The sequence below is a fragment of the Phyllostomus hastatus genome, unplaced genomic scaffold (assembly GCF_019186645.2).
Source record: "Phyllostomus hastatus isolate PE091 unplaced genomic scaffold, TTU_PhHast_1.1 phas_scaffold_385, whole genome shotgun sequence".
Taxonomy (NCBI): Eukaryota; Metazoa; Chordata; class Mammalia; order Chiroptera; family Phyllostomidae; genus Phyllostomus; species Phyllostomus hastatus.
In genome coordinates, this window is record NW_025334026.1 from 3775531 (window position 1) to 3797518 (window position 21988).

At 40.9% G+C, this 21988-nt stretch overlaps 1 protein-coding gene across 1 annotated transcript; it reads left to right on the plus strand.

The window, feature by feature from the left end:
* Positions 1–1676: 1676 nt before the first annotated feature.
* MPV17L (MPV17 mitochondrial inner membrane protein like) lies at positions 1677–11929 on the plus strand. The gene is made up of 4 exons (XM_045819553.1): positions 1677–2086; positions 5473–5543; positions 10933–10962; positions 11135–11929. Exons 1-4 carry the CDS (start codon positions 1777–1779, stop codon positions 11312–11314), a joined length of 591 nt encoding a protein of 196 aa, XP_045675509.1. The 5' UTR covers positions 1677–1776; the 3' UTR covers positions 11315–11929.
* The last annotated feature ends 10059 nt before the right edge of the window (positions 11930–21988 follow it).

The following is a 21988-nucleotide window of genomic DNA, read 5'->3' on the forward strand; positions in this document are numbered from 1 at the left end:
TATGGATTTTTTAGGGAACACAATTCAGCCCATAACAGTGGGGTTGAGAAGTGGAGGAACAGTCTACAAAATAACTGGTTAGAGCCCACATTGGAGAACAAGGCCATGCATGACAATTCAATGCAATGAAAAGTGATTTGGGTTTGGATGCCAGGTTGGAAAAAGGACTTTAGTGGAACAATTGGCAATAATTTGAATAGGGTATGTATGTAGGTTACCTAATAGTATTCCATTGTTCTTATTTCCTTCTTTGATAATTGTGCTATGGTTATGTAAGATGTTAATACTTCGGGAGGCTTGGACGAAGAGCATATAGGAATTCTGTTCAGCGAGGGCTCAGAAGGAATCACCCCAAGACGTGCCTCTATGGTATGGGGATTATTCTGAGCTAAAGGAAACTTTTGCTTTTCCCTTGACTGTCTAGAAGAACTTGAACTAGTGACCTTGTCCATAATAAAAGATTATCAGAGATAACCTTTTCTGACTTACCTGTATGGCAGGGTAAGTTGCTAATTACTGAACATGTACTCTCTCTGCAATGACCTTCTGAAGCCACAAGGTGTGTTGCCTCATCCTTAGCTCAGGATGTCTCAAGTACCTCAATCCCCCTTTCTATATCTGAACCCCTCCTCCATGTGGGGGCCTCTGACTCTCTCATGCATATGGGGTTCCCACACATATGTATGTATTAAATTTGGTTATTTTCTCTTGCCAGTCTCTCATGCCTATCTGACTATTAGGCTAGCCAAAAGATCCGTGGGGATAGTGGAATGTGTGGTCTCCAGCCCCCACCCCTCACCCCCCACTTGGGTGAAGATGGTATGGGAACTCTGTACTGTTTTGCAGTTTTATTCCTGTCTGGAATTATTTACTTGAAAATTGAAAGTTAAAAATTAAAAAAGTAAAATAGGGTAAACAAAGGGGAGAGACAGAGAGAATGAGAATGGGGTTGGAGGTTATGGTGAAGGAAGAAAAAAAGGCTGGAGAGAAGCAAGGAGAAACCTGAGTTCCATGAGGTTAGAGATTATACCTGCTGTTTGAGTCTCCCGTGCACCCCCCGCCCCCGGCCCAACCCCTGCTTTTGGGACAGTGCCTGGAGCCTCAGCATGTATACTGGGAGGCAGTATTCAAGGAGTTATATTCATGAAAGGCCTCAAATTTAAAATTTTCAATTTTTCTCAAAAGTTAATGCATTGTGTGTTGAAACTGTGAATTCCTTTCATATAAACATTTAAAACACAGTGACAACTTGGTAACTGAGTTTTCATACCCACTCTTTCCATTCTCCACCCCCACGCCCCCCATCCCACTCCCACCTCCAAACCTTTTTTGGGAGACATATAACTCATATACCATAAGATTCACCATTTTAAAGTGTATTTAATGCTTTTCTGTCCAACCATTACCATTATCTAATTATAGAACATTTTCATCACCCCCCCAAAAGAACTCCATACCAATTAGCAGTCACCTAGCACTCCCCAACCCCCACCCCAGCCCCCAGCTCCTGACAACCACTACACTCCTTTCTGCCTCCAAGGTCTTTTCTATTATGGACATTTCTTGTAAATGGATCAAGAATGCCAGATACCAGCCTCATTTCAAAAGCTCAGCCGGCGCAATGGCTAGTGGTCACAGGATTGGCCGGCACGGATGGGGTGTGCGTGGGCCGCCCAATCGCTCCTGTGCTTCTGGAGGAGGCAGGTGCAGGTGGCGGAAGGAGGCGTCGGGAGTGCAAGGACGGCGGCGGTCGCAGGCTGTACCCCACGTCGCGGCATGGCGGGCTGGTGGTGGGCACTGCCGCGCGCAGCCGGGCGCCACCCGTGGCTCTCGAACGTGCTGCTTTATGGCGCGCTCTGCTCGGCCGGCGACGCACTGCAGCAGCGGCTGAGCGGTGGCCCCCCCGACTGGCGGCGGACGCGGTGCGTGGCCACCGTGGCCGTGGTTTTCCACGCCAACTACAACTACGTGTGGCAGCGCCTGCTGGAGCGCGCGGTGCCGGGCCGCACGCCGCGCGCCATCCTGACCAAGGTCCTTTGGGACCAAGCAGTGGGCGCACCAGTGGCCATTTCGGCTTTCTACACCGGTGAGATGCCTGGGCGGGGTTCAGGGGACCTGAGCTGCAGGCCAGGCTCAGGATTTGGGGAATTGAGGCAGGGGCTGGGACCCGGGATGTAAGCCCTGGTTAGACTGATGGGGGCGGGGGTGGGGGGTTGGTGTTCAGAGTCCGGGAGGGGGCTGTCGGTGAAGGTGCAAGGGCCTAGGAGTCTGGGGACGCGGGATTAAGAGAGTTGAGAAGAAGTTGGGAGATGGCTGGAGAGGCCAGGGATTAGGAGACCAACGTCCAGTGGGTCAGGGATCAAGGGGGCCAGAAGCACAGCCGGCGGTCTAGGGTTGTGCAGTAGTCCAAGGCTGGAGACCACAGGGGGTGAGGGGCTAGGTTGGGATGGGAGGAGGCGGGTTCGGGGTCCATTTCCCCCTGAAAAAGGTCCACGAGAGTGTTGAGGAGACCCTCTTACTGTCATAGCAGCTGCAACCACTCTGACCTAGTTGTTGGTGCTGCTCTTGGAGCCTCCATGGGGCCTCCTGATCACTGGTGGACAAAACCTGAGGGGGCTTGGCACGATGGGACCATTGTGGATGGAGCCTGAGATCCTGCCACGTTCCCCAGAAAATTCAGCTCAGGGCCTTCTCCCTGCTTTTCTAAGATTTTCCTGCTGGGCAGTGGGCCCATCCCCACATCAAAAGCCACTGAAATGCAAGGGGACCCCAGCCATAGAGGACTCTATATCTGTGAGTGTCCTGGGAGCCCCTTCCTGGGAAAACTCACGGTCTGAGAGTCTCACCCGGGGAATCTTGCTCAGTGCCCTAAACACTGAAAATAGTGGTAAGAGCTCTGTGGCTTCTGTCGTCTTCAATTTCCATAGCCGGGAAGGGAATGGGCTAGGGAGGGAGACCCATACCCTAAGAAAATCAGAGTCCTGGGTTTGGCCTTCGCATTGGGGATCACAGGTCACCCTAAGAGGGTCTTCTTGTCAGTGGCTATAGGTGCCTTCTAAACTGGGTTTGGTTGGTCAAGTCACCTCCTTGTAGAAGCCTGTATAGCCCCATAGATCTTCCTGGGGGCAGGGGCAGATTCTGTCCCTTTCCTCACAAACCCCACAGAAAACTAGAAAGACAGGACTGCCTGATGTAACCTCAGCCAACCACATGGCCCACAGGGTCACTGAGGTCAGGGGAATGAAGGACCTGAGAGCAGGGATCTCGTGGTTTGTCAGATACGTGTCTCTTCCCAGGGTGTGACTTCCTTGCCAGATTTGCAGATTGATTCTTTTGGCCTGTTACCGGTAGCCTTGCACACGGGTGAAGGGGTTGGGAGCCAGGCGCTGGGAGTTTGGGAATCAGATTCCCATTTAATCCTCAAACAACCCAGTGAGGCAGGTACTCTTATTATTCTCATGTTACAGATGAGGAGACAGAGGCTCAAAGGGGTTTAAGTGACTTCCCTCAAGACAACACCATTCATGTCATGTTCTCGGTCTCAATGAATGTTGTCAGTCTGCCTGAAACCAAGAGATGCTTCAGTAATACAGCTTGGGGAGGCCTATGGTTCAGGCCCAAGGCTCCTGAAATAGAGTCCTGCCTACTTGCTTCTTTGTTTTGCTTTTCAGATTTCTGGTCCAGTTTCCCTGTTCTCCTTTTAAAATGAAGGGGGAAGGTGGGACCTAGTAGAAGCACTTCCGACTTGGAAACTGCTGTATCTAATGGTCCCTTGTGTGTTGGGGAGCTTGAGTAGTGATTAAGAGGTCTGGCTTGGAATCCACACCTGGGTTGGTGTCAGACCATTGTTAACCTCCCAGAGCTCTTTTCCTTCTCAGAAACCCTGCCACCCTCAAGGTGATGGTTAGGAAGGTAAAAAAAAAATAATGTGCATGAAGTGCTTAGCACTTAAGTAGTGCTGGGTAAGTGGAACGAGGTATTACCTGTATTCTTGCTGGGTCTTCTGAGAGTCCTATCGTAAGAATCCCCTGCAAAGACTAAAAAGATTTTATTTCCCTTCCCCCTAGTAGGACTTGGGGGAAATTTTTTAAAATCCTCACTCAAGAATATGTTTATTGATTTGAGAGTGAGAGAAAGAGAGAAGAGAGAGAAACATAGGTGTGAGAGAGAAATATCGATTGGTTGCTTCCTGTATGTGTCCCAACTGAGGATCAAACGCATCACCTTGTATGTGCCCTGACTAGAATTGCACCTGCAGCCTTTTGGTGTCTGGAATGATGCTCCAACCAACTGAGCCACCCGGCCAGATGCTTTAATTTTTAAAGCACTCATTTTTGCACCCTTCCTAAAACAGGAGGGTTTTGTCCTTGCTCCCTGAATTTCTTTTCAGGGTTGTTGAACATAAAAGTTTCCAATATTTTTTTAGGAAGGCTAAATTGGTGTTCTGCTTTCCAATTATTGCTAAAAAACCTCTTGTTGGAGTACCCAGGGTCCATCAGCCTTTTTTTTAAATGAAAAGGTAATTAAGTTTTAAAAATTTTAAGCATTTCACAGAAAGTTTGAAATGGAGAGAAGGAACGTCACCAATAGTATCACTACCCTAACATTGCTGTTTTTGTAAATTAGTTTTAAAAAAATCAGTCCCCTATAATTATTTCCTTTATTCTCAACTGAGGACATTCTTTTCATTGCTTTTAGATAGAGAAAGGGAGATAGAAAGGCAGAGAGAAACATTGATGTGAGAGAGAAGCATCAGTTGGTTGCCTCCAGTATGCTCCCAGATCAGGGATGGAACCTGCAACCTAGGTATGTGCCCTGACCAGGAACTGAACCTGCAACCTTTTGGTTATAGGATGACTCTCCAAACAACTGAGCCACACTGGCCAGGGTAACCCCTGTAACTTTTATATGCTTCTATTCTCACTTAATGTTTATCATTCCTTTAAAAATTTTTCTAGTTTTAGCCCTGGGTGGCTCGGCTGGTTGGAGTGTCATCCCATAACCAAAAGGTTCCAAGTTTGATTCCTGATCAGAGAACATGTGTGTGGTTTGATCCCTGGTTGGGTTGTGTATGGCAGGCAACTGAATGATCTCTCTCTCTCTCTCTCTCTCTCTCTCTCTCTCTCTCTCTCTCTTTCTCTCTCTCTCCCTCTTTCTCTTTCCCCCATTCTCTCTCTCTAAAAGCAATAAGACATATCCTTAGGTAAGGATAAAAAATTATCTAGAAAGGATGTTATATTCTGTTTTCTGTGTTGACTCAGAAGAGACATATATTGAGTGAGGGATAGTGGTGGTTACTTCACACATTGAAATAGGAAACTTGGTGGGTTGGGATGGGAGGTTGAAAGGCAGAAAACTGTACTCGAACAACAATTAAAATAAAAAAAAAAGAAGTAGGAAACTTGAACTGTTACACAGTATTCTTCCTACTGAATCTTTTAAAATTCTTCTGTTGTGTGTTTTTGCAAATAGGTATGAGTATCCTCCAGGGAAAGGATGACATATTTTTGGACCTGAAACAGAAATTCTGGAATACATATAAGGTAAGACAGACTTTTGAAAATGCAACCGAGATGTTTTTGTACATTTTACACATTATGTACATTTTAACAAAGATACTCTTAAACTAGGGCTACCGTTGGTTGATGCAAAGATATAATATTTTGACAGAGAAACCTTACATTTTGATAGCTAACTAAAAAGAAACTTGAAGAGTGTCTATATGTAAGTGTCTCTGAATTGTAGTCAGTGTTCCCAATGATTTCTGATATCCTTATATTTGCTGTTGTTAGTGATTATGATTTAGTGAATTTCAGAACCAAAGAGGTTATTGCAAGAAGGATAGAATGCGAATGAATCCCAGATTCAGAGTCAAGGTTTCCAGGTTGCATTCTGTTGAGTCCCTGTGCAAGGAACCTTCTTAACCTTATAAAGGTGTTTACAGAGAAAGATGGTATTTTCTACGGTTATGTCTAGGCTTGAGGCAAGTCACTTCTTGTACTGTTTGCTCAGTACAAATATACACAGTCCAGCCTGACAAATGTGTATTAATTAATTCAATGAAGGGTTGTTGAGCAGGGTTCTTAAGGCTTGGCAAAACGGATGCTTTCCACCTCTGGCCTAGGGTATGCTTGGTTCTATTAAATTACAATGAGGTCAATTTTCAGGATTATGGAATATGTACAAACTGGTCTAGGACTTCATACCTACTTAACTCGTTATAAAGAGCAGTGCCAAGCTACACCTAGCAATTGCCTGCGCTGCTTCTAGCATCTTCTAGTGAATGATACCAAGCCCCAGAACCAGCATCATCCACTTGATGTCTGGAAGGCAGATGACAGGGAGGATTGAAGCCACATGCTTTCCCTGAGCTCCTATGCTCAAAGAGTATGCAAAACTCTCGGGCCCATGGTGATACCCAGATGTGATTTTGTTCTGCTTTATTTTGGGAAAAGGAACAAGTTTTCCCATGATGTCATAGATCTTATGGAGATATGTACATCAAACATTTATAAAAAGAGCAATCAAACAGAATTGCAAAAGAAAGGGGCTTTATTTAGGCAGGGATTTGCAGGTGTTTCAGATCCTCCTCCCTTGATGAAGACATACAGGTTACCTTTTTTGCATGTCAAATGCCATGCCAAAGATCTTGAACTCTAGTAATAGTAGTGGCAAGAAAAACCAAGGGAGCTATTGTAACCAAGTTCACATAAGAAATAAGGAAGGAGTAGGAGTAGGAATAATATGAGAAATATTTAGAAGGTAAAGTTGGTAGGTCTGGATAGTTAGAAATTGGGATTATGGGCAAGAACACATCTAGGATGACCCACGGGTCTCTGACTTCAGTAACTTGATTGACATAGGATGTAGAGGACAGTTTGAGAAACAAGATAGCTGAGTTCAGTATGGGAAATGTTGAATTCCAGGTGCTTTTGGGGTACTCAAAGGGAGATTTCCAGATGCACAGAGGAGAGATCAGAGCTAGAGGTATTATCTATGGAAGAAATTGAGTTCATACTAGGTTTCGATTGAAGTTTGATCAATAAAACTAAGAGCACAGAAGAAGCAACCTAAAGGAATCTGTCACAAAAGACTCATGGCCCAGGGGACATGTGAGAGTAGGTAGAACTGGCTCTTTGCTGCTAAGGAATTATCCCCCTGTCCAATCCAAGTTCTTCTGGTGAAGGTAAGTAAGACATCCCTAGTTTATTTGTTGTTTACATGTAAATAGTACTTGACCTTCTTGGTTTTTTGTTTTTATTTTTTTTAATTTTGTACAAATAGCAAGCAATTTTTCCTTTTACTAGCTGCAACATGGTGGTTCAGATATATTATCTCTTAGAAATATATATGATGTTACATTATTAGTTTTTAAAAACTTTAATATGGAATGATTTCAAAATTACAGAAAAGTAACAACAGTTCAAAGAATACCCATATGAGTGGCCTAAACAGTGAGCCAGGTCATGTCTGCACATGGGGAGCTCAGTCTCCCTGAAGAGGAAGGAGCTCAGTTCTCTGGTCCTCCTTTGACACCTTGTCCCAGAGGTTCTACCAATGGCACTAACAGAAATGTGGAGCCTACTGTGCTCCTTGTCCAGATCTGAACCCCTTGGGCCTTGGCTGACCTTTTCCTGGCTTCTCTGTGGAATCTGGTGTGAGTCTTTGACTATGTGCCAACACCAACACCATAACAGAGCTAAGGATTTGGAAATGAACTTAAACTCCTGCCTGGCAGAAGTTCACCACCTGGAGGAAGAGACCAGCCTGTAAAAAGAGAACTTGCCCCTCAAATATTTGATGGGGAAGTCAACACCACCTTTGCTTGCTCTGACACTCCATGCAAAACACTCCTTAAAACATTTACATCTGAGAGGCCACCCCAGGGGTCCAGGAACTTGTCCTCTGAGAGGTGGTTCTGTCCACCCATGGGCTCCTGACCCAGCCTCATCTCATGCCTACCTCTCCCCACTCCATGCCTCAACTGCTCTGGAATTCTTTCATTTCCTGGAACATGGCAGCCTCTTTCCAACCCAGCCTGTCCCTAGACTCACACCTCCCCTTCCTTCTTACCTTAGTTTATACATCATTTCCTGAGAAAGCCTTTTTTTAAAAAAAGTAATCCTCGTCCAAGGATATGTCCATTGATTTTAGAGAGAGGGGAAGGGAGAAAGAATGAGAGAGAGACACAGAGAAACATCAATTGGTTGCCTCCCATGCATGCCTCGCACCGGGGATGGAGCCTGCAACCTTTTGGTGTATGAGACAATGCTCCAATCAACTGAGCCACCAGGCCAGGGTCTAAGGAAACCTTCTCTGACTACCTATATCCATTACAAAGTCTCCTAACCCTCAGAATTGCCTTGTTGAGCTTCTCACAGATGTAATAATCACACTTATTTCACATTTATTTGTGTGAAAAAATCCATATACCCCTTATTTAAATACACATAAACATTTTGCCCCATTTATTATTTGCTTGCTCTATCCATCCATCATTCTGTCTGTTTTTCTGAATTGTTTGAGTTAGTTTACATATGGAATTACCACTTACCCCAGATACTCCAGTATCTATTTTCCAAGAATACAGTTGTTCAGCCCTGACTGGTTTGGTTCAGTTGGTTGGGCATCATCCTGCAAAGCAAAGGGTTACTGGCTCGCTTCCTTGTCAGGGCACATGCCTGGGTTATGGGTTTGGTTCCTGAGAAGCAGCCTATAGATGTTTCTCTCCCACATCAATGTTTCTCTTTCTTTCTTTCTTTCTCCCTCCCTCCCCTCTTAAAAAATCTGTTTTTTTTTAAAAGATGTCCTCATAACCACAGCATAGTTACTAACTTCAATAAATTTAACAATGATAATCTTTTATAGCATGTACCATCCATATTCCATTTTTGTCAATTGACTATCTAATGACCTTTGTAGCATTTCTTTCCCTTCCAGTACAGGATCCAGTCTAGGCTCAGGGAGTGCATTAAGTCCTTATGTCTCTTTAGTCCCCATGAATTGGGAACATTTTGTTAGCCCTCCTAAAATCTATTACAACACTGATATTTTTGAAGAATATAGTCCTCTCTTTAAAAAGAAACCAAATGAAGCATTTGCTTTTTGGGGGTGTGTCTGTCGTTTCCTCACAATTAGGTGCAGGTGATAGTGTACATTCCTGACTGGAACATGCCATCTGTGGTGCCGCATCCTCCTCAAGGGTATCACAGCGGAGGGTGCCAATGTCCTTCCGTCCCTGACTGGAGATGTTAATTTTGACCGTCAGGTCAAGGTGTCTGATTTTCCTACTGCCTACTTCCTATTTTTCCTCTTGAAACTAATAAGCAATCTGTAGGGAGGCACTTTAAGACCATTTAAATACATATCCTCTTCCTCATCAGGATACTCACCCTACCCCCATATTTGGCACCCACTGGCAGTTCTGCCTGAACCAGCCTTTCCTGTGGCAACGGTTGCCAAATGGTGTTTCCAACTCCAGCACTGGTCCCACATTTCCCAGGTGGTGCTCAGTGATCTCCTGCAGACAAATGCCCGCTCTTCTATCTCAGCTGTTTATTCACTTATTTCTCTATTTATTAGCAGTATGGACTCAGGGATTCTCTTTTTTTTTAAAGCTTACAATTCATTACTGTAATTATTTTGGGTGCTTAAGTGTCCCAGATTTGGCCAGTGAGAATCCCTTCAAGCTGCCTGCTATGTTCTTCTGACAACCCCATCTAAAAAAATCACCTCCTTACTTTCCTAACAAGATGTCCCAGCTCATCTTTTATCTTTACCCCCTCCCCCCCGCCCCAGCCCTGCAACCAGCCATTTCTCTGAGGAGTCCTTCTGCCTTTTAGTGGGGAATGGGGAGGCCAAGCTCTGTGCACTGGATGATGTTACGTCCTGAAAGAAAACCATTGCTATAAGAAGTAAAGCCAGGTTTGGATGAGTTTACTTTTCTGATCCTTTTTGCTAAAGTAGTAAATTGTTAAATAAGCTTATATTTTAAATAGATGTTTTTAATTTATTGGTTTTAGAGAGAGGGAACCATCAGCTTGTTGTTCCACTTATTTGTGCATTCATTTGTTGATTCTTGTATGTGCTCTGACCAGGGATCAAACCCGTAACTTTGGTGTATTGGGATGATGCTCTAACTAACTGAGCTACCTGGCCAGGGCCTATTTTAAATAACTTTTATTGCAATGGTTTATTGTAGGAACTGTAGGAAATAAAAAGTAGTAAAATAAAAGAGAAAATAACACCACCTTTATACTATTAGTATAATAGTGCTTTTAAAGGCTTTAAAAAAACCCTCTAGCTTTTTTTTAGATATAATTTACATACCAAGACCTATATCTTTGAAAAAAATCCATCATCATGATTTTTTTTGTCAGAATGTACAGGTTAAATCCTGTTAAAATAAGTCTACCTTGAAATATTTTGTAAAAACTAAAAAAAGTCAACTAAACTTTTTCTATAGCATGAATAGTAAAATGTGTTATTAGCAAATCATTCCATAAAGAATGGTTTGGTATAGTTTAAAAAATTTATTGATGATCCTTTTATAAATATATTCTTGTATCATTTGCTTGGGATAACAGGAAAATTGCAATATATAGATATATGTTGTTATTTTGAAGGCAGTTGTCTAACAGAGTTGATACTGATTCTGGTAGACTTTTCATTCTGAATCCGTGACTATAAATAATATAAATGTATTGTACCTAACAACTTTTTCCACAACTTCCCACCCTCTTCTACTTAAGAGAACTTAATTTAATTGGTGTAGTCTGACATATGTTATCACCTCCGAATTCTATCTGCCTGGTGTTTCTTTATCATTCATAGAATGAATTGTGGGATATTATGTGTGTGTATGTGTGTGTGATTAAAAGGCATTCTAATATAGTTTTTTGTTTGTTTGTTTGTTTTTTGTTTTAATTCTAGAGTGGTCTGATGTACTGGCCTTTTGTACAGGTGAGTTTTAAAATAATTTTTTATAAGAGTTTATTTGAGCCAAACTGACAACATATGCCTGGGAGCAAGACCTCAAATGCCCCCCGTACAGGTGAGTTTTAAACCACTCAGAGTGCTAACTCCTGGCTCTGATTTACATGGAGCCCTAACATGCTCTCTCTTTCTGTTACAGCTGACCAACTTTAGCCTTGTTCCTGTGCAGTGGAGAACAGCTTACACTGGACTCTTCGGTTTTCTGTGGGTCTCCTTCCTTTGCTATTCACAGCAGAGTGGCGATGGCACACTGAAGTCAGCTTTCACCTTCCTTCATCCAAAGGAGGCCAACCAAGTTGAAAGGCCCTCAGAGAAATAAGAAATCAAGGACTCCCTGAAAGTGACAATATTTTTCCTGAAATGCAGTAAATTGCCTGCTGATAAAATTCTCTACTTACCTGCAGTTATGTGCTCCATTGAAAGAATTATTATGCCATAGGCCCCCTTGTTTCTTAATGATCAATAAGTACTTTAAATTTTATTTAAAACTTTTTTCCTCATTCTAGCCTGAAATTATTACTTTTCTAATGTTTTCACTTCTTCAGTACTTTGGTAAATACCAATAACAGTGGTTAAATGACATTTTGTAATTATTACTATTTCTAATATTTTAAGGCCATTTAATTATACTCGATGCCTTTAATTATTAATGCCACTTAAGGAACCTGTTTTGATTGTATACATCTATTTTCTAACATCTCAGGTTATCCCTAAATAGTTGGATCTGATTACTTTTTATATCAAAATAGTTCTTAATAGTAAAATTCTATTTACATAGAACTCAATCAAAGACAATATTAAGTAACCAGGTTCCTCCCCACTCCAATACTATATAATTATTTTATGCTGATACTAAAGTTCTGTAAGTATATTTTATATCATAAAAAAGTAGTGTCTGATTGGTATAGAATATATTTGATGTCTTCTATTGTAATTTTTATGTTGAGTGCTTTTTAGCTAATATTTTTTAGTTTTGACCATATTCAGTACCTCATTTCGCAGACATGTAAAATTTTACTTCTTAAAGAAATATATTGAGTGAAGTTTTGGGGGAAAAAAAAAGAAAGAATTTTTCTGCCCCAGCCCAGTGTGGCTCAGTTGGTTAGAGCATTATTCCACAAAACCAAAGGTCATGAGTTTGATTCTTAGCACATACCTAGGTTGAGGGTTTGGTCCCTGGTCAGGGTGTGTTTGAGAGGCAAGCGATCAGTGTATCTCTCACTTTGATGTTTTTTTTCCCTCTCTCACTCTCTCTCTCTCTTCCCTTCTCTCTAAAATCAATAAGCATGTCCTTAGGTGAGGATTAAAAAAATAAGAATTTTTCTTCCTTTGGAAGGAAGAATTCTATTTCATAAGAGATCTGTATGGAAAAAGTCCAGTCATTGTTTATATAATGAGAACAGTTTGTGTGACATTAGTGTAACCTGGCAGCCAAGGAGAGTGGATGGGAATGCACATGCGTGAACAATAACAACTTCACTGTTCTAGTCAGTGGGGGTGGTAGATGCCACTGAGTGAGCATGTGTACTGTGTGGCCATCACATTCAAAATGACTGAACAACTAAAGCAATGAATCTGCATCAAATTTTGCATTGAGTTTGAACATTTCTCTGAGGAAACTATTCAGATGATTCAGAAGGCTGCAGCTATGGGCAACTGGTGATTGGCAACTTCATCATGGCAACATGATCACTCATGTAACACATCTTGTGCAGAGTTTTTTGGCAAAACATCAAATCACCCAGGTGACTCATTCCCCTTAGAGCCCAGATTTGGTGTCCTGGGACTTGGGACTTTTCCTGAAACTAAAATCACCTTTGACAGGAAAGATTTCAGACCATCAGTGAGATTCAGGAAAATACAACAGGGCAGCTGATGGCAATTGGGAGAACTGTGTGAGGTCCCAAGATTTCTACTCTGAAGGGGACTGAGGCATCATTGTCCTATGTACAATATTTCTTGTATTTTGTATCTTCTTCAATAAATGTCTCTATTTTTCATATTACATGGCTGAATGCCTTCTGGACAGGCCTTGTATGTTTCCAGGGAAAATAGTTACCCCAAACTTCATGCTGATGTTATATTTAAAAAAATCAAATATTTAAATTAAATTTTTATAGGTAACCTTTAAGGTAAACAAGAGAAATTTGATTCAGTCTTTCATATTTACTGTTTGTCTTACCTCAAAACAAATGGTTTTAACAATTATATGAGTATCTCAAAACGTTTCAGCAAATTTCATATAAGAACTGAACCACAATTCTGTTGCTTCCACTGGAATATTGCACAAATTTAAAGGTGTGAAGCATTGTGCTGGCTGGGTAGCTCAGTTGGTTAGAGCATCATTCTGATTCATCAAGGTTCAGGTTTGATCCCCAGTCAGGGCACATACAAGAGTCAACCAATGAATGCATAAATAAGTGGAAAAACGAATTGATAGTTTCCTCTCTCTCCCTTCCTTACTCCATCCTTCCTCTTCTTCTTTCTCTTTAAAATAAATTTTTAAAAATGTGAAGCACTGAAATGTTAATAAATTTATCTTGAGAATTTATATTTATATTTATATTTAAGATTAATTTAAGAATGTATATTTAAAAATTTTAAGCATATAACTTGTAATATAAATTTATGTAAGCCATAAGTATATAACTTTATGAATATATGATCAGTTAGAATTTTATTTTACATTATTGGGACAATGGTTAGAAATTTCTAGATAGTTTAATTTTAAATTCTATAACATGGATAGATCTGGAGAATATTATGCTAAGCGAAATTAGTCAGAAAAAGCTGAGAACCATATGATTTCACTCATTTGTGGGACATAAAACTGAAACTCACAGACACAGACAGGAGTATGGTGGTTACCAGGGGGAAGCAGGTGAGGGGTAGTAAAGGGGAAAAGGGGCCAGATACACGGTGATGGAAGATGATTTGTCTTTGTGATGAGGGCACACAGTGCAACACATAGATCTTGTGTCATAGAAATGTACACTTGAAACCTATATGATCTTACTGACCAATGTCACCTAATAACTTTAATTTTAAAAATCTAAATTTGTTATTTGTATTGTCTTAAAAGTAGTTGATATCACAGAAAAGCTATTTCACAATATATAAGACAAATGTTGTCATTAAAAAAATATATATATATATACAGAGTAACTCCAGTAAGTACTATCTGCAATCTCTGAGCTGAGCTTCAGCATTCCTTTTATCTTGGAAGAATAGTGTGTACATTTTGTATGAAAGTAATTGGGAAAACAGACCTTGTTTATACTGTGAAGGGGAAAAAGCTTATTATTCTTTAAAGACTATGATAATCTTTGCTCAATAATGTTTTACCCTGTAGTATAGAACATATTGATATCTACCATGCATTTTCTGAATTTTTGCAGATAACACATGTTCAATTTTTAATGCAAGTGTACGTTTGTGTTTTTGTGTGAGGAATGGAACTTATTCCAAATAATGCAATGTTGGTCTGTTTTAAAATGCTGCCATCCTTGGTAAAACGTACTCTAGACCTTCCAGGACTTAGAGCCAGGTAGGTGGACCCCCATTCTACCTTCAAATTACCCCATTCTGTAAGGTTTCTGTAACTTGGTTGTGTTGCCTTACCATGTTCTTCTGGTCTCATGTTTTCTCAGGCAAAGGAAAAACCTATAATTCGTTTTCCTTAATGGAGTTGAGGTAGACTGGATTTTCAAAGCAACTTAACCTAATATGTGTAGAAAACAAAAGGTAAATTGGGAGGATGTCAAAAGAATTTCTTTAAAAAACCCTTACAGAATATGGATTTCTGATTCTCTCATAGTGAGCTTGAACTCAGGGGTCACAAATCCTGTCCTAGGTCCAGGCATTTGGGGTATTTATCCTGTAGCTCTAGTGTCTCCTCCCTGGCATTCTTTCCTGGTTCCCTGGTTCTCACTGATGATGTCATTGGCCCTGGGAGCTGTCTTCTTGGCCCTGATGCTACCATTAAAATCAAGAGTGCCCGGGTCCTATCCTTTTGGACTGCCAGTTTCCATTTCTATTCTCAGAGGTAGGCCTCCTACACAAATCGTTGAAATGGTTTCTCAGTGCAGGGAATCTAATACACAAATGGATGTGACCACCCTTAATAACAAATGTTATTAAATGGACTGTAAAGGGGATAAACAACATGATAACCATATTAAGAGTTCATAGTCTAGTTGGGAGTATAAGTAAAAACAAAGTGTTAATCTGGTTCTCAGGACATCTAATCCAATTCATCACTCATTGCTTCATCAGCATCTGTAACAAGTGGTCAATAGAAAGCTTGAATTTTACTCAAGTAATGCCACCCAACTGTAGGTTAGTGGCAGAAGCAATAGGTACTTTGAAATCATGGTGCCCTGGGTAATCTGGGAAGGCTTCATAGAGGAGCTGCCCGAACTGAGTCTCAAAGGCTGGAAAGTCCCAAGACTCTGAAGGTCTGTGAACTGGAGTCGTGATGGTAGGATCAGGTGAGATTCGGTCTTGAGAGAGAGCAGTGAGAAAGAAAAGGCATTTAAGTTCTAACACGGGAAATTTCCATTGCCCACTCCTCGACTTTGAATAATGTACATGCTTCTATCCAGTTTACTTGTAATTAAAAATGATTTGCAACTTACCTTTTCATTTGTGGGAAAATTAATAAAAACTAATTCTATTTTATCTATATCATAGTTGGTTTGGTGAGAGAGAATGGGGCAATGTGAGAGTTTGCACGTGTTTAAAATTTTCTAATACCAATTCTGAGAGTGGCATGTGAAAATATTTTCCACAAAATCTGTTCAGAAAGGTAATTCAGTGTACAAAGTAATTAATGATTTGCCCACTATACAGTCTGTGAAATTGGCATTTAGGGCTTCCTACAAATGAAGGGTGCCTTAGGAAAACTTTATCTTATAATGTATTGATTCTCTTCAGGCCACAGTAGGAAGACTAAATGAATGGAAAGGATTACAGCTACTAAAAGATATATCGGTAGTTCACAGAGGAAAACATTTTTACATTCTAGTACTTCATTAATAACTAATTTTGTTTTTTAATACTGTGAAGAAAATTTTTAAAAATTTTCACAATAAAGCCTATAAAGAGATTGAGGACTTCCAGATGAACTATGTTAACCAAATTAAATGTAGATAGTCTCTTTAATTGAGGTAAATTACCCAGAAGTATGGTTTCTAACTCATCCATCGTTGCTGTATACTTTTTTATTTACTGTTTTTCTTTCAAGCATTGTCAACCTTTAGGATTCATTTTAAGCTGTCAAAAATATTTTTTGCTCCATAGGCAATTTAAATGTAGTTCAGTGGAATTTTATGTGAATTTCTAGAGTGTTTGTCAAAACAAATTGTGGCCAGACAGGCTTAACAATATATTCTGGAGGCAGCTTTCCTTTGAAATTAGGTTCATCCTCTGAAAGTATTAGAAAGTTAATGGATTTTTGTGCCTGAAGATTTTAACCTTGCATTGGGTATATTTAATCGAGTTTTGTCCGTAATGTTCGGAATCTGAGGAAACCAAATCACAGAAAATGCAATTAAAAAGCAATTGAAGCCCTGGCTGGGTGGCTTAGTTGGTTGGAGCGTTGTCTCATACACCAAAAGGTTGTGGGTTTGATCCCCGATCAGGGCACACACCTGATTGTGGATTCAATCCCCAGTTGGGGCGTGTACAGGAGGCAACCGATGGATGTCTCATATCAATGTTACTGTCTCTTCCTTCCTCTCTCTAAAATCAGTAAACATATCCTTGGGTGAGGATTAAAAATATAACAATAAAAAGTGATTGAAATTTTTCTTTTAGTACTTTCAGTGGCCAGTAAGTGAAAGGAGAAATCTGCAGTTTAAAGGAAAAGAACAGACACGAATCTGAAAAGTGGCCAACCAAGTGAACAGAAGAGAATAATAACTGAGAGCATTTTGGGCACATATCAATTAAAAGCTTTCTTTTTCTAGTTTTCTTTTCCTTTGTAAGCCTGCTCTTTCCTCAAATGAATATTTATTCATCCCTATCTTCCTCTTTTTCTGGCATATGGCCCTATCAAACTCTCTTCAGTTTTCCACCATCGCTCCCCACCCACCCTCTGCCCCCAAACCATGACCACCCAAACACTCCAGGAAAGCAGAGTAATTGTGGTCAGGTTAGGGACCATAGCATATAAGGGACATGATAGCTGTTCCTTGGGGAGATGGTGGCAGAGACCCCTCATTGGGTCTCTTCTTCCCTCTGGGGAAAGAAAAGTGGAAAGGATCAGACCTAGGGAGAATTTTGAAGTGAGTCAACATTCTGGAGGCAGCTTCCATTTGAAATTAGGAAGTTAATGGATTCTCATGCCTAAAGATTTTGAATTTGCCTTTTCCCTTTCTTTTCAGAGATCACCTCCTGTCCCTAGGTGCTATTTCCCTGCATTCTTTCTGGCTATAGTGCTCTATCTTCCGAATTAGTTCTTGTTTCTTTCCTCACCTCTCAAAACACCTGTCCTCTTCCTGTGGGTGATTTCAGCTAGACGTAGAAAAGTAGGTTTAGGATAACAGTCTTTCAGGCTGAGTTTTTTTTTATTGTTAACACAGATCTGGATAGAATTTCAGGAATTATTGCCATGGTGGGAGGGAGTGGAGAGAAGAGGGTGTATTTTGGGCAGAAGGCATCAAATACACTACATTGTGCTGTCCACTTCCCGTTAGACTCAAATCAGCCTGGCAAAGATCATTGCCATGTGAACTTTCCAGAATGGGTGACTAGTTTCTGTTTGCATATGGTGTTTGCTACCAGATTATGAGCTTCTGGGCGGAAGAATACATTTCTTATTCATATTCGTATCTGAAATGTCCAGCACAGCATCCAGTGCATAGCAGAAGCCCCGTAACACTGTTGAATGAATTATGGTAGTTTATGGATTTCTTTGCTGCTTTTTGTCTCTGGACTGGTGCTGAGTAGTCTGGCCTGATTGCCCTTCCATTTTCATCTCATATGCAGGCAGCTGTCCTGTCGAGCTTGGCATGTAACCGAAAGCAGGTCTGGCTGGCTGCCTGCTGCTACAAAAGCCAATACTCGAGAGGCAGGTGCCAATGTGAAGGAAAGTGGTTTATTTGCAGATGCCAGCCACCTGGAAGATGGGGGGACTCACGTCTCAAAGTCCATTTTCACATCTCAGTGGAGGCAGAGGTTTTTACAAGGAGGGAGAGAGGAACAGAACAGAGAGATCAAGCGAAGGGATAGAAAAGTTTTCTACGTGCAGATGAGCACACACAGTCCATTCCAATCAGGCAAGTGACGTCTGGTGTGCGTCATCCTGCTTTAGTCATCCCAGCTTCGCTGTTGAAGGTCAGCAAATCTGCAGCTGGATGCCTGAAGGTGGGAGTCTGCATCTTCTGAAGCTCCTAGGATTCTTATACAAACCAGCTGTTTACTTATAATTGTGTATTAGTCAGAGTCAGCACTTACAGAAACAACGTCAAAAGCAATGTCGGGTGGGTTACATTTCCCCACTGTTACAAGCCTCCACCTGTTTCGACCCCAGGCCCAGGAAATTGTGTTTTCTTGGGGATGGTTGTGACTTGTGGGCTTTTGTTCCCCAGGCCTAACTTGCACATGTCCCTCAGAAACCATCTCTTTACTCTTTTCCCCAGCTCTACTAGACTGAAATGTTTGTTCTGAGAATTGGTTGAAATCATGGTACTTAAGTCTTTTTCAAGCCACTAAACCTTTTGTGATGGTGATTTTATGTGTCAAGTTGACTGGGTTGTGGGTTGCCTGGGTATTTAATCAAACATTCTGGGGTTTCTCTGAAGGTGTTCTGAGGTGAGATTAATATGTGAATTGGTAGACTGAGTCAAGCAGATTGCTCTCCCTAATGTGGCTGGGCCTTGTCCAATCAGTTGAAGGCCTAAATACAACAAAAAGGCTGACCCTGTCCCAACTAAGAAAATTCTTCCTGCCCATAAACTGGGATATTGGCTCTTTTCCTACCTTCAGACTTGAACTGAAACATCGGCTCTTCCTGGGTCTCAAGCCTGGTGGCCTTCAGGTAGGAACTACAACACCAGTTCTCCTGATTCTCAGGCCTTCAGACACAGACTGGAAGGAATCCATTGGTTTTCCTGAGTCTCCAGTCTGTGATTCACCTTGCAGATCCTGGGACTTGCCTCCATATTCACGTGACCAATTCTTTTAATGCATCTATCTATGCATCCTATTGGTCCTGTTTCTCTGGGGAACCAGTACCCCCTTGTTTATGCATGCTAATATTTGATAATTTGTGGTTTCTGCAGTGTGGTTGTCCATGGGTAATAACCACCAGCTCACAGCTGTCACAGAATTACACTCAACATTACTTGCTGGGCCCCCGATAGGCTATTGGCCCCTCCTACTCCTCAGCCTCTCTATAGGATCCCAAACCTCTCTGATCTGAAAATGGGAATTCAGCCAGGTAGCTAGATAATTGCCAAATAACAAAACTAACTGCATTTCCACTTTAGGTTGACAGTGGATGAAATATGTATGTTGTGAATTCTGTGACCGTTGGGGCTGAGAATTGATTCCAGTTAGACTGGAAGCCCTTTTGCTGCTGAGATATGACAAAAGTCGATAAAGCTTCTTAGTGAAGAACTCGGTCATGGTGATTGGTACGGTACCTCTATCCCAAAGTCAAACAGTCAGTCAGGCACCTGCGTGTTGGGTGCTGGCTTTGTAGTATCCATGGTGGAAACTGTACTGGTGCTATTGTGCGAGAGACCTAGCCCCTCGAGCCACGGAGCCTGAATGCTGGTCACAGATTTTGTGTGGGAAGGATTCAGTTGCTTCATTTTTAAGTTTAAATTTTATGTATACTATGTGTATATAAAATTTTTGATATAATATGATTTAGTATGTATGAAAAATGAGTTTAGTTAAGTACAGCAAATGACTAGCTTTTTTGTGTTGATGGTGGTACAAATATTCAGGGAAATATGTAAAGAAAATGAGATTTACATCCTCTAATCTTCCCTTATCATCTTTATTGCAAATACAAGATTTATGCCTTTGCTTTAGATTGAGATAATAGTTGTCCTTATCTGTTTTTGTGTGTGTTCTTTGTCACTTACTGAATTCTTCCAAATGTTTGGTCCATTTTCTATGTATGTATGTACTCATTGAGCTGAAAATTTGGAATTGAAATCATTCCCAAGTGACTTCTTGAAAACCATTCCTCTTGAGCATAAGGAGGAAAAAGATGCAGGGTTAAGATCCTCTTGTCACAGGCAACCTTGAGCTTCAACTTCAGTTACTGAAGCTGCATTTTCTACCTTCTAGTGCTCACGTGCTCCTTTGTCCTGGAGACCACTAATTTCTTCTTTTGCAACTTAAATTATTTACTTTTGTGTTGACTGAAGCAGATTTCCCCAAAATTATTCAATGAAGGAACTGAGGATATGTATTTGAAAAGTATGTTGGGTTGTTATGGAGCTGAGTTTAGCAAACATTTACACATTTATTCTGATTATGAATGTTACATACACATGTGCCTCGAGATCACATTAGGTCTTTGTGTGGTGAGCCTTTCTGTATATCTCCATTCTAGGCCCCATCCTGTTGTTTCAGTATTATAATCAAACTATTATGAATATAATAGGAATAATAAGTAGCTGTCAGGAAGTTGATTTGGGGCATAGGAGCTGGAATTCCCTTCCTTGTACACAACATTTAGCTGTTAGTTCTGTAATTTGACAGGGATAGAACGAATGAAATAAATTACGTGTAGAGCTCAGGTTTCAAGTGTGTTAAATTTTCACGTGTCATTCTATCTGAATGTCTTCTGTGTAAGGGTTGTCAATTAGAAACTTGAAATAAAAACTAACTACTAAACCAAAGTGAGAATATTCCCTGTTCTTCGATAGCAGAACTTGATTTCTTCGCTAGCAGGCCTCTAAATGGGAGATCAGGACAGTGCTCCTGGAGGGAAGAGTGTGTGTCGGTGAGGGTCCTCGTACATTTGGGCTGTTTTATTTCACTGCTACTACAGGAAAGTAGGAAAAGTTAGTTTATGCTTGGGTTGAATGCCAGTGAAAATACTTAATAATATTTACAGGGCTTAATAAAGGGACATGATGTATTAGATTGATATACCAAACTGTAAGATATAAACCTACCAAGCAGAAATTATAATCCGTCAAATTTTTACACACTGTTTTTGTCCCTTGGTGATAAATAATGCTAAGGTAAACTACAATTTCCAGGCTTTTGGTCAATAATGAATAGTATTAGAGAATTTCTTACAGGTGATGTGTGAAATTTTTGAATTGAGCTAATGATTTCAAAGCAGTTTATTTTATTCTCTGGGAGAAATTATGAAGAACAATATGTACATCTTGAGTCATTTCCCATCAGTGTGGAGCAATTATACCTTTACCTGAAGAAATAAAAAACTTTTCACTATGTTAAAAAAAATAGTCAATTGTAAGGTGAAGGCTAGAGGAGGCAATTTTTAAATGTGAGTGTGTAGAAAGAGTGGTGAAAGGTACAGACAAATGTTAAAAGTGAAATTGACAATGTATGTATAACTCTTCACTGTGCTTCTTCCTCTGCCATAGACTGCTTTCTTCGTGGTCCCCTCAGAACATCTGACAGTTGCTTGTGTGTCCCCTTGTAGCATGCTGTGTCTTTGCCTCTTTTTTAAAAAAATGTGTTTATTGATTTTAGAGAGAGAGAGAGAAGGAGTAGGAGGAGGGAGGGAGGGGGAGAGAGAGAGAGAAACAGAGAGAAACACTGATATGAGAGAGAAAGATTGATTGGTTGCCTCTCCTATATGCCCTGACCAGTGATTGAACCAACAACCTAGGTATGTTCCCTGACTTTCGACCTTTTGGTGCATAGGATGATGCTCCAACAGAGTCACACTGACCAGGAGTCCTTGCCTTTTTTTTATTTAAATTATATATATTAATCAAACTTTGGGGGGTTGGGTGGGAGCTATCTTAGTATTTTGTCCTCCTGCTGTCTC

Coding starts and splice junctions, on each gene's coding strand:
- MPV17L (XM_045819553.1), top strand. CDS start 1,777: ATGGCGGGCTGGTGGTGGGCACTGCCGCGCGCAGCCGGGCGCCACCCG. Junction 5,544..10,932: donor AATTCTGGAATACATATAAG/GTAAGACAGACT, acceptor TTTTAATTCTAG/AGTGGTCTGATGTACTGGCC. Junction 10,963..11,134: donor TGTACTGGCCTTTTGTACAG/GTGAGTTTTAAA, acceptor TTTCTGTTACAG/CTGACCAACTTTAGCCTTGT.